Raw genomic sequence first — 13,599 nt, 5'->3', positions numbered from 1 at the left:
TTTTTAGGATTTTTTTTTATTAGTTAAGGTATTTGCTCAGGCAGAGCCTCCTACTGTCTCTCTTATCTCTATACTATAATGGCGGGCAAACTCGATCTGAAGAGACTGAGAGGGGCGTTGTGGCTAGGTCTTAGCTGAGAGTTTTTGGCTGGCGTGAGCTTGGTAACTGCCGTGTTGGTTCAGAGGACTGAACGGAAGTCCTAACCGTAATGAATTAAAGATCTACAACACAGATGAAAAGTTATGGTAAGACATAACTTTTTCAACAAGAGCAGTGGCTACCTCAACCTTTTCTAAGAGGCCACCCATTGATTTGTGCAGCGACAACTTCGTCTGCTGTGCATACTCTGTTACTCATTATAAGCTGGACATGTAACCCAGATCTCGTTCCTCCTTTGACTCCACTATTCTCAGGAATATCCTTCCTTAATGCCACTCATAAAGACAGCTTGGAATTTGTCTCATAGAGGTTCATAGGATGATACAAGGCTATCGTCCTTTCCATAGATGGGAGAGTCTTCCTGCCAAACAAGTTCCATTAATGTCACAGACCAGGTTGAGGCTTGTGTGTGGGTTGCGGGACTGGAGTTTGACTTACGGATATGCAGCAATTCAATCAAGGCTGGGTCTGAGATGGCCTTGTATGCCAAACACAGGTCACCTTTGAGCAGTCTGTACGAGACTGAGTAGAGGAACAAGGCTTTTAGCCTATCTGTATAGGGTATGAGACCCTGGAGTTTCCTGGACAGGAACCTCTGGTTTCTCCATCTGCTGCATGTGCTTGGCAAGGTAAATGCCGAAGGGGGCATTGTACTCTTAACTGGTCTGATAAGTGAGAAGTACAGGATGTGACGTTCTTTTTCCTGGATGAAATACCCTTACTTATGAGGTGAGCGATGTAGACAGTTTTCCTTGCAACACAGGCAACGTGGTGCTCAAAAGTCAGGTTGCTATCAACCTGGGTGCCCAAGTCCCTTACAACTGATTAGTACATTGTTAATGTGATTAATGGGGACTCCATTTCCCCCGAAGGAGATAATGATGCACTTCTTGGCAATCAGTTTGAGGCCATGCTTCTGGCACCAGTCATTAGTTTAGGTAAGGCCCTCTTGGAGGATGTTCACATCACTAAGGGAATTGAAGACCGTGCCCAGCTTTCAGTCATCTGCAAACTTGGTCAGCCACAGACCACTTGTTTTGGCTTGCACCTCAGAAAAGTATATCCCAAACAGTAGACCCCAAATCTGATCTTGGGGTGCACCGATTGTTACAGGTCTACTTACTAGAGGTGGCTTCCCCTATTTTGAGTCCCATCAGTGAGCCAGTTAAGGACCCCTCTGGTAACATATGGGTTGATGCCTAGCTGGGAGAGTTTAACTATTATGCCAGAGTGGGGCATAGTGTTGAAGGCTTTGGCAAGGTAGGTGGTGTGCACCGTTTTCCCCTTGTCCATGGCTTTAGTAACTGTTTAAAAGCAATCAACCTACTTTAACAGGCATGATCTCCCTTTGAGAAAACCAGACTGTGTGGGGCCAAGCGTTTGGAGGTTGCCAATGTCCTTGTTTATAAGGTCCATGATGATGCTTTCCATGGCCTCTCAGATCAGGTTAGTTAGGCTGATGGGCTTTTAATTGCCTGGATCAGTGGATGTTCCACCTTTTTGTAGAGGGATGATAGTGGCTGTTCTCCATTTGGCTGGAATGAAGCCAGTGCTCAAGCTTTGGTTGAATAGGGTGCATAATGAAGCTGAGACCTCATGCCTGAGTTTATGTAGGATATTGCCAGGGATGTTGTCTGGTCCCACGGACACTGTATTTTTTGCCTTTGAGAGGGCACTAAACACCTGCTCCCTGGTGATGAGGGGAAGGGGAGCTGGTGCTGGGGATGTCCTGGTTTACTGATGGGGACAGGGGGGGGGTGAAGTTTAAACTGTACCTGTCTGCCAGCGGGTTGGCTATATCTACCGCATTTGTGTATGTTATTGTGACCATCAGTTTAGAGCAGATTTGGGTTTTACCTTTCAGATTGCAGATGTTATGTGAAGACCACCTTGTGATTGTCCTTGGTGAATGTGGCCATTTTGGACTCTAAGTTAACCTTAGAGGATTTCACCAGTGACCTTATTTGCTTGTTCAGACAAAGGGGAAATTGTGTCCAACTTGGCACCTGCTCCTTCTTGGTCCTGGACAGCAATTGTTTCCTTTTATTAGAGTTGTTTATTGTTGCTGTCCACCTAATGGATTTACTCTTCCTTGAGGAAGATTATTTGATCCTGTCAGGTATTGCCGAGTCATACAGCTATGTAGGTGCTCATATAGTTTTTTGGTGTAGGCTTGGACATTAGTGCTAGTTCCTACTGAAGGGGATTGTGGCTGTGAAGCTGATTATACCTGCTCTCAGGAAATTGTAGTCAGCTTTGGAAAAGCTTTTTTTGTTTAACCCTGCTGGGGGGGGGGGGGTGCAGAGGACATTGTGACTACTTACTACAAAAGTAATTGCTTTATGGTCAGATCTTATGAAGGAGGATGACACTGTAGGGGTGCTACAGTGGCTACTGTGTTGATTAGTACCAGGTCCAGGATATTTTCACCTCTCGTAGCGGTGTTAATCAGCTGATTCAATGCATTAGCATTGACTGATGTCGAGGCATCTCTGGGCAGTCATGTTTGGGCTACAGTAGGTCCTTCACACTCTGGTTGGGTAGTTAATCACCCAGGATCAGAGTAGAGGGTTGAATCCTGATGGATTCTTGAAAGTTCATATAGATGGATTGGGCGTCCTGAGTCATGGTTGGGGGTCTGTAGCAAGCTATGATTTGAATAGATGTTTTGTCAGTTAACTGCACTTTAAGTGTCTCCTGCATGGTATATCATTTGACCAGTCTGGAGCTGTGTACGTCTTTGATAAATATTGAACACTCTCCCTCCTTTAGCTTTGTAGCCCTCCGTTTGGGGTCTGAAAATATGGTAGGATGAGTAACCTGGTAAGGCTGGCATGATCTCTGCAGCTGTGAACCAGGTTTCAGTGACTGCACAAATGTCAGCATCCTCCAGGGCAAGTAATGCTTGCAATGAGTGCACTTTCATGCTGAGACTCCTAGCCTTTAGCAGCATGACCTTTAAATTTTGTTTAGAAGAATTTTTCATGTTGGTAGTTTTCTGCTCATGACTTTGCATAAAAGAAGGCACTATGGGAGAGGCAAGAGTGTTTGCCAGAAGCCTGTAGCCCAGGGGAGACTGAAGGCCATCTCTGGCAAAGCATCATGGTCTGTCAGCCCTGTCCTCCCAGGCCGTCGGGTACTGAATCTCCTTGGAATGACACCAGAAACTAAGCCAGTTAAAGTCCCATCATTTTCTGTTTGTATTGAGGCATTTTTCTGGAACATGGTAGGATGCTGCTTAAGGCTAGGGACGTACCTTCCCGAGACACACACTCAGCGAGCTCAATCATGCCTTTCTTCATATAGTCCAGAGAGTTATGTCTCAAGTCACTCACACCAACATGGACTATGACAGAGTCCTAACAGTGCCTAAGAGACTTGAGTGCATGTGTGATATGGCAGATCATAGCACTTGACATGCAACATACTATGATTTTCTCCTTGTTAAGCCTGAAGAGCACATCTGTGTGTCTCACGATAGTCTTCTATGGCTAGTATGTTGGGTTTGTGGCTTGGCCATAGAGGCTGAGACACAGGTGTGTGTACTCTGCGATGCTTGGTGCAATGGGTTGTGACATGCATGTGTATTTCCTTCGTAGATCTGTCTTGTGTAGGTATGTTTGTGTTGAGAACTTTCACATATGTAGGAGTGTGTTGTACATGTGTTGGTGGTGGTAGAGGTATGGTATTTGTGCAGACAACCTCCTCAGTGCCAGATGTACTGGCTTGTGAACAAGGATTCTATGTTCTTAATGTAATTGCATCTCTCACGTATTGTGCTCTTAGGTGGTTGTAGTAGAGGGTTGCCTGTGTACATAAGGCAGTTGCTACACTCGATATGCTGATAACCAGACTAGGAGAAGAAACCATAGGAAATTGTCCATCCATGGTTGTCAGAATCTGTGGGAGAGGTCAGGGATAGTGGAGTAGGTACTATCTGAGGAGAGTACCTATAGGTGTGAGTAAGGCTGTATAAAATCAATACAGTAGCTTCAAGTGAGCATCTCACTTAGAGGAGTGATGCTAAGGGGTAAAAAATACAGCTGAAACACCTCACATGGGATGTTTAAAACAACTCAGTGGCGGTGCACAACATGCAAACAAGCACAAACCTGTGCAAACGCAGGGTTTTAAATACCACAAAAACGAAAGTAAAATAGAAACGCTGGAATTGACTAATCACCCATTGTCCTGAGCTGTTGGCTAATCACTGTATGCCAGACCAGTTCCAACCAGTTCACTTACTCCCACTAAGTGCAGTCAGGCCCTGGCTGACGCAAGATGGCCTAGCAGGAAACACAGGAATCTCACAAGCAGATCTGGATACAGCAAAACCTGTGACCAGACTATATGCTAAGATATTTAAACTCTGTTTAGGTCGATTTAACACAGGAGAACAGATGCTCACTCCAATATAACAGCAGCAAACAAGAGCAAACTGATTTAAACAAATTAACCATTTAACCAATAAAAATGCTCAAAACTAATCTGACGAGATCTAACTGCACACTCCTGCCACTAGGGTGCAGGTAAACGCTCTCCAAAAAAGATGGCCTGGATTAGTTCTCAAGTTTATATAAACAGATCTAGATTCAGCAGTCCTGAATCTAGTCTGTCCTACAACAAACAAGGTGCATCTGTTTCAGAAAGAAACAGTTCAAATAAGCAGGCACAATGTGCCTTCAACTAGAAATTCCCAGCTCAGAAGGGCAGAATCTATGCGCTCCTCCCACAAGAATGTGTATCACGAACCTTGTTAATGTAAAATAACTGGCCTGAAGCCCAAGTGCTTAATCTTGAACTAAGACACTTTTAAAATCGACACACTAAGCCTTCAACCAGCAATACCCAACTTAGAAGGCTATAAGCTACCTCTCCTGCCACAAGAGTGTAGACTGCAAACCTTCCTAATGCAAAACTGGCCTGAAGCCCAAGTGCTTAAACCAAAAGGCTGAGAATAACAGTCACAATTTAATCAGGCTACTAGCAAGCAGTAATAAATGCAGCACATGGAATAAAGTAGGAAGAAACACAAATACAGTAAAAGCAGATGAATAAAGTGGATTTTGTTTGGGTGGAGTTGTGGGACGGGAGGAAACAAGATGGTTCAAGGTTGAGAAACTAAGGGGGTGGGCCGGTTGAGAAACTAAGGGGGTGGGCCTTCCTAAATGACTCTCTCCTTAGTAGAATGAGCTGATGAGATGAGACTCTGTGGGGGGGGTCCAAAATGAGATTTGTAGTAGGGGCGGGCATCCCAAGTCACCAAATTTAAGAACACAGTGAGGGTTAAAATGCAGTCGGAGATGGGCGATATTCAGAGCAAGCAGGAGCACATACGTCGGCTAAATACAAATATTTCTAAATAAGAGCAATGCTGTTTCTCAGCTCCTCCCACTAATTAACTGATTCTATTCACAGTTTGCAAATGAATTCTTTGGTAACTTTTTTTTTTTTTAACCGACCCCAGCCAAGAACTCATAAAACTTCAACAGAACAGAAAACTTAAAACAAAACAAATGTAATACTAAAATAAGATAGAAAATAGAAGTGATCAAACCTTAAATGATGAGCTTCACATCAAAATACAATGCAGCCAGAGGTGAGCGATATTCAGAGCCAGCAGGGCACACAAATATGTTGAATCAGATGAAAATATACAACATAGGTCCTTGTCTGATTTTCGTGTTCAACCTCTCCCTTCAGCCCCCTTAACAAATATTTTTGTGCACAGCCTAGAGGTGATTGAGTGGTTGCCACATCACACCCTCTCTTTGACAGTTCTGTTTTCATGGCCATGGCACTTTTCTCTTTGGTTACCTTTTCAGTTTTGGAGCTCAGGTCTCCATAGTTTTTTCATATATAGTTATGACAATTTTGATATCGTGCAAACTCTTAGGTATTGGATTAGAGTTAATTGAATTATGGGTAGGGGAGGAGTCAGTCATGGAACTGTGAAAGCTTCAAATGCAGTGCCAAAGTCTGATCCAGTTGGATCGATCCCATATGTTGAATCCCATATGTTGAACAGGACAAAAATCAGACATGGATGTGTTATGGTTAAATACATAACTTTCATATATCGGCACAGGCAGAAAAACTTGTGCAGATAAGTATAAAGGTAAAGTACATAATAAGCAAGTCATTGATGACCCCAAAAAGTTTTCTAGAGAATTGGAGAAACAAAAGAAATGGAAACACCAACAAAACAAAGAAGAAATACACATTTTGGAGAAAATCTATGAAGACCCTGTGAGCATAAGAAAGATGCTGGAAAGGATAGAATAAAAGAAACAGTAAGAATTTTAAATGTAGAGGTTATGAAATGAACCAAAATAATGGGCAGAGAAATTGGAGGAAAATTAGGAAAAGCTCCTAAATGGAAAACTGCAGGCCCAGATGAAGTGCATAACTTGTGGCTAAAACTGTTTAACATCTTTACATGAAGATTTAGCCTCAAGTAAGAACTACTTGTATGCACATCCCAGACAACCAACCTGATAGCAGAAAAATGATGCCCCTCAAAAGTGGGACCTGTAAGTCATTCTAAAAACTATAGACCGGTAACTTGCCTTCCAATGATGTACAAGATACGTACTGGAATTTGATGTCAAGAGAGTTTGTAGTCGTGGGAGAAAACTCAATCAAAAAGGGGAAAAATCTAAGTATGGCATGGATAGATTTCAAAAATGTTTGACAGCATCTCACATTCATAGAGTGCTTACAGATGTATGATGCATCTTACATTGATCAGTTACATTATAGCGACTTAAACAGTGGTAAACCACTTTGCAATTACACCACAATAAAGGGCAAATTATGCAGGGATTAAAATTCAGAGACCAATTTTCCAGGGTGATACTTTGTTACCGCTGCTGTTTTCTCTTTCCCTAACCTATTAAGCTGTTTAACAGGTGAGGTCTTGTTTATAATTTTGCTCCCAAAAAACAAACTTGCTTATAGAGTTCTTATCTGCTTTTTATGAATGACTTAAAATTATGTAGTTCATTAGATGCAGAATTGAGAGCACAGTTGCAAGTGGGTAAAACTTTATCAGATATGAGAATATTTGGTCTTGATAAATGTGAGAAAGTAATGTTTAAAGTAGGAAAGGTGCAGTACTAAGAAAATAGTCTAGCACAGGAAATGGTATAAAGGAACATGAGCTGGAAGGAGTATAAAGGAACATAAGCTGGAAGGAGTGTATACATATTTGGGAACTGAAGGATTGGCAGTAAAGCATGTACAAATGCAAATAAAACTCTGTAAGGAATACTGTAGAAGACAAAATATTGAAAAGAGCCCTGACGTCTAGGAATAAAGTCCAAGCTGTAAACCAATTTGCCCTTCCTGTTTTAATTCTGTTTTGATTTGACTGACTGGCCTCAAAAGGTATTGGATCAGTTGGACAGAAAACCTAGAAAACTGCTTCAGGCTTATGTGATGTATCAAAATCAGTGTATACCATGATTATATATACATTGCAGTGAAGCAGATGTAGGCCTTCATGAAACTGATTACATGTATAGATTTGCACATATGCATCTGTTGACCTCATCAGGTCCGAGTATAGTGGAAATCTTAAAATCACTGGGAGAGGAAGTCTAATATGACCTGTCTGCTTTGTTTAGCAGAAGCATTCAGGTGGCAAGTGGGAATGGAAATCCAAACAAGTAGTAGATAAAATCTGATAGCAACTGAATGTGCCAAAAAATATATAAGAAGGATCAGATGAGAAGGAAAAGAATGTACAAAAGCTCCAAATATATTGGCAAGCATAGAAATATCGTGGAACAACCTCATGTTGCTTAGGATTTGAGGGAGGAATGGTTAAGGAGAGGCGAATTGAAACCGAGCAATGAAAGGTTGATAATGGCAGCCCAGTATAATGGACTTGCGTACACGTTGGTTTACAAAATCCATTGAACATGTGGGAGAAATGTGTAGGCTCTGTTAAAAACAAAAAGTTGCAAATCTTGTTGCTGGGTCTGATGCACTCATGGCAGAGGGCATGTTCACTGAAAGGCACAATAATGTGGCAAGTTTCTTGCATTGAGGATTGTGCAAACACTGCAGTACAAAAGTAGCTAAGAAGCAATGGAAAGATGAACAACAAAGAATTGCAGAGAAAAATGAAATGTATATCACTTGGGATCATCCATCAACATCTTTTTTTTTTTTGGTAGAAAACCAAGTATAGTAGTCCATGAAGAAAGATAAAAGTGGCATTGATCATTGAAATTGATAAACCTAGCGGTTATAGTGCCTCTCGTACAAGGAGAGACAAAGTCATAAAATAGGATTTGCAAGCAGAAACCAGAGCATTGCAGAAGAAATCTACCCAGATAGTTCCAATAGTAGTAGAAGAAATAGATCTCATAAAAAATCTACAGTTGTATTTAGATCTGCCAGTACATGCAACTCCATATGAATTGCGGAAGGAGTCAATTCTGGACACCTTCCAGGTGCTATGAAGAGAACTTTTGGCTAACATCAAATATTGAAACAATACTCATTTCATGAACTTTAATCATACCCTGACTTAGGAATGTGTTCCATTCACATCATGGTAGTAGAACCTCAAAGGACTTGGAGAAATTAAACCAAGAAAGCATTCAGCTCTGCAGACTCCATCCAATCAGTTGTGTGGAGTCCCCAGTTGGCCTTCCAGAGAGAACACCACTGCTGAATCCTAATTGGTGAAAGATACGTACTCCAACTTTACCTACCACACAAACACTTGTACTGAGATGCATTTATTTTCTTCTCTAGCCGACTGTTTCAACAACCTCCTACAACCTTGAGTGTCAATCCTCTCTTTCTCTCCCCTTGCTGCCTCACTTGAAAAACTTCACTCCACTTACCATACCTACTCTGTAATGGCACCTCAGACATGAGTCACACCTTGCAGACCCAAACATTCTCCTCCAGTTTTACACAAAAGGGTTGCTTGTAACTGCTTTTCACAACAAAACATTTAACTCTGCAATGCTAACTCTGCCCAACCTCCCTATGTTCACTCTGTCCGAGCTCTCTATGCTTACTCTGTCCAACCTCTCTATTCAGATCATAACTTAACACTAAGACGTGTCCATGTTAGAGTAGCCCATCTTTCTCTTCTCTTTCCTGTAGCCTTCTAGGCACCATCTTTCTAGCTCTCTCTCCACCACTTCCCCATCCTCACCGCATCCACCTGCCACTATTGTACTGTACTTTTTTCTGCCTTTCCTCCCCAGTCCACATTTTCCCAAGTCACTATAGTCCAAACTACCCTACAGTAACTGTATCAATGGAATTGTAAAGACCACTGTATTAGATGCATTTTCTTTGTTAGACAGACTTCTGTGATTTTGCATGTTGTATATTGTATTAGACTCCCACTGTTACTGAACGATTTGATCTGATATTGTCAATCTTCATTCTATCCTCAATGAGTGCACGAAATATGAAAGGAAATGAGAAGACAGCAGTAGCTGCACAAGAGAAAAGTTACATTTTAAAGACAGTAGTATGGAAAGGGAGGCAAGGGAATACTGGTATGTAGGAAAATACGACAGTCGTAAGGGCAAGGGAGAATAAACAACATAGATGTTAATCACAAACACTAAAGACTAAAAGCTAAAACTACAGATTCTCTTTAATGGAAACAATTATGAACAAAAAACGTATCTGATGCAGCTCGAGAGAAACTGGTAGACTGCATCCGATAGCCAGAAGCAGCATACAAGATTTGAGATAATTGGGTAGGTGCATTGTGGTTAAGGGAGAAACTTGAGAGTTTTGTTTGCTGCAAGCTTTGAAACATTATGGTAATAAGTTATTTTTCTTGCTTAATATCGTTTTGTACTCCATCTGTACTGTAAGCTATTTGTTTTACTTTGTGCTCCTTTTCCTGGGCTAATCTGAAAAGTCCACCTGGATCAGTGTTCTATCCCAGTCACCAAATAGTAAATACAGTTTTCAAGTTGTCAGTCGGAAAAGTACTTGTGCACATCAAGTAGAAGTTGTAGCTTTTGTCTTAAGGACTACTAGAGCATGAATCCCGTATTAATGTTTGTTTTTTTTCTTTCAGTGGTTGCAACTCACCATGTATTCTTAAGTGCACTAAATGTGGAGAAGAACGAAAGATCAAAATAGTTTACTGCAGATGAATCCCTTGTACTGCAATTTGTAATCCTTCTAAAGATGACTTTTAACTATGATTAACTGTTTTGTTAACGGCCCAAAAGAAATATGCAGTGTTTGTGTTATGCTTTGTTAGGCATGTTTAAGTAAGGTTATGCAGTAGCTTTTTAGTATAATTTTTACTGTGCCTGTATACCTATATATATTTTGTTATATTCAGATTGAACAGCCTGAATAGAACTCTCTCACATTTGCTTTTTATTTTGTAGTGCCAGTCATCAGCTGGGCATTTTATATCTGCAGTTAAACGTTCACAGAATGTGTTCTGTAAGAGCTGTAATAGTGATCATGGTGATGACCTTTCACTGTACTGCCCTTAAGTGAGCATGCATTGCAGAAATTGTTTAAGCATGAACGGACAGCTGTATGTTGAAAAACAGGTATCTTCCTTCAGGATGTTGCTATTTGACTCTGGCCGTTAGATTCCAGTTTCAAGATGTATTGCCTAAGATCTCTTCTTTCATGAACCACTAAGAATAAAGGTAATTTCTTGGAAAAAAGTAGGGAGTTGTCTCCTGGCTTTTGCATTAGTTTATTGAATTAGCCTTTGTCCAGTTGACTGTGCAGTGTAATAACTGGAAAGGCTAAAGTCTATAAAAAAAAAATCTGTCCCAAGGAAGGCATTACTTTTGTATTGGTAATGTCTACCCTGTGGTAAACCTTTGAATGCATATAATATGGAGGACATTGAGAACAAGTTAGTTCCTACATAAGACTACTTCTGTGAGTGGATAACAAAGCTAGCTTGTTTCTTTGGGCCTTAAAGCAGTTTGAGTCTCTGTAGATTGCATGATGAGTTTTCAGCAAAACCTAGAATAAAACTACTTTTACAGAAACTGTGTACTTTTTTGTGTGGTTTGATTGAGTTGGTAATGAGTGTTGACATTTTGCTAGCACAGTTCAAAAACTGCAATTACAGGCCTAGCTTTAATGGGGTCATTATGGGCTGCCTACAGTAACAGATGCTGTATTAAGGAATTTATTCTATTCTCAATTTGAGTTTGGATCAGATCCCTCTGATTAGACTCTGCCATTGCAAAAGCTCATGGCAACCAGAAACTCTCGAGCAACTCCCTTACCCACAGTGCATCAACCACAATTACCTTAGATCTTGTTTGCACTTAAAAGCGGAAAAAAAGGTTGCAACTTCTCGTGAGCAGATAGCCGATTCTTTTTTTCTAAAGAACAATAGTTTTTTCTCTATTTTTGAATATTGTTACAGCTTATTCTTTCTAAATCTTGGTTTTCTCCTATTAAGCTCCTCCCTTTTCACCCTTTTAGTATTGTTGTACTGTCTCATGTGCTATCACTACTATACTTCTACTGTTCTGTAGTTCTTAATACTGTAGTTAATACCATTGTTGGTATTCCTGCCTTTTTCCGACTATCTTACAAAAAAGTTTTCTGTGAACTAAAATATGTTTTCCATTGCCTTTTGTATAATATGGCTGATGAAGACAAAAGCCCATCTGGGTTTAAAAAAAATGTGAAATGTGGACACAATTCCTTTCTCTGATGCCCATATACTGTGTGTGTGTGTACTGTTTGGGTCCACTCCACCTACAGGAAAACTGTAATAAATTTATCCCTAATGGGTTGCTTCCCTCTTAGTGAGGCGTTATCTCTAGGAAAGACCTCCTTCGGATCTTTCTACTCCATCGGACCCTAAACAAAAGAAAATTAATCCTTTGATCCAACGTCAACCTGAGAAGACAGATACTTCGGATCCAACAACACTATTGGATCTGGAACCTAAAATGAAAAAACTTATGTCGGATAAGAGTGTTTTGGATCCGGCTCTGCACACATCGGATTCGACACCTGATAGTACTTGGCTTCCTAGAATTACATATTTTCCTTCAGTGGACCTAGTCCCCTAAAGGGTCCCTTCACCTGTTTTAGGGATTGAAGTCCCCACCACTAACTTTCACTCGCTCTTCCAGGAGTCTTACAGAAGAAGATATGGAAAGGTTATGAGAGATTCTCAGTGCAGAGCATGTAAAGTGCCGCCTTGGCACCTACCCCTCTGGGTCAGGAGATGCCGTCTTCCACTACATCCCCCTATGCAAATTCCTTCTCCAACTTCTCTGTCTGTCTTAGTTTTCAGATCCGAACCTTCTAGGCCTGTCCGCATCGTATCAGAGAATTGCTGTGTCCTCTGATCCAAAGCTCACTCTGAGTTCTTCGGTTTCGTCAGATCAGATCCAGAGGACTGTAGAAGCCGGGGCTACCCTTTCTGCTTCGGGGTGTCTCAGTTGACTCCGAAGTTTATGGAGCCATCTTTGCACCTCTGGGCATCAGCACAGGTGGATTTGGCTCCAGTTTCGGCCTTGGGGGAGATCTCCTTGGAGCAGGAAGGGACTGTGGTCTGAAGGCTTGTCCTTGCGGATCCCAGGTCATCTTACCCTTTGTGGAGGGAATGCCTTTGACGTTATGGAGAAAGCCCTGTCAGATTTGAGAGATGGTTCTGTTTCTCTCGAATCCTCAATCTGCAGGCATGTTGTCTTTCTGCTTAGTTTCATCTATCCTCTCCACAGGGACAGCTGGTACCAAAATCCAACGCTTCCCAACAGGGTGTCCACACCTCATCTAATACCTCCCCAGAGCATCCCACCGAGGAGGTCCCAAGTCCCTAAGAAGAGATCATGCAAGAGGAAGTACTTGGACTCCCCAGAGGAGTTAGTCACAGAAGATAGACTGAGGAAAGCGAAGTGTCCCCACTGTCAACTTCTGATGTCCAGTTTGGAGATATCCTTGAAATCCTGAAACAGAGAGGTGGCTGGACATCCAGCAACCCTTGATCTGAGCAGTCTGTTTTCTTGGAGGGGTTTGGTACCAGCCTACTTCCTGGGTGAACTCCATCTGCCAATGACATTATAGATTTGGTGTCTTGGCAGGCATGAAAGGCCCCAGACACTATTGAGCCAATCCCTTGAAGGCCAGACAAAATCGACAGCCTCTGAAGAGACAGTTTTGGACAAAAGGTGTACCTATAGATGCCATGGTCATGGCAGCAGCCACTAAGAAGGAACTATTCAAAGAGCTCCACTGTCCAGCCACTGAACAAAGAGGCTCTAACAAGAGTCTCTTAACAATGGACAGATTTGGGAAGCATAACTATGCTTCAACAAACTTTGCGTTGCTGTCTCTGTACTGTTTGACATATGTCACCAGGTTGCAGAGAGACCTGATTAAGGAAACTCTGCTACTCTTTCAGGAGCCATTTCTGATGAGGTACAGGCATCCATGGCTACCCT

The 13,599-nt window shown here is 41.7% G+C and overlaps 1 protein-coding gene across 3 annotated transcripts in view; it reads left to right on the top strand.

Annotated features, from left to right (window-relative positions):
• CAPNS1 (calpain small subunit 1) overlaps positions 1-11,178 on the top strand; it is an 855,931-nt gene extending 844,753 nt beyond the window's left edge. For all 3 annotated transcript variants that reach the window (XM_044054119.1, XM_044054033.1, XM_044054195.1), the window contains exon 11: positions 10,230-11,178. In XM_044054119.1, coding sequence (XP_043910054.1) covers positions 10,230-10,256 — 27 coding nt within the window. In that variant the 3' untranslated portion in view covers positions 10,257-11,178. The remainder of the gene's footprint in view (positions 1-10,229) is intronic.
• The last annotated feature ends 2,421 nt before the right edge of the window (positions 11,179-13,599 follow it).

This window comes from Protopterus annectens, chromosome 1.part0 (assembly GCF_019279795.1).
Source record: "Protopterus annectens isolate FY-2018-M chromosome 1.part0, PAN1.0, whole genome shotgun sequence".
NCBI lineage: Eukaryota > Metazoa > Chordata > Ceratodontiformes > Protopteridae > Protopterus > Protopterus annectens.
This window is presented reverse-complemented; position numbering and strand designations above follow the sequence as displayed.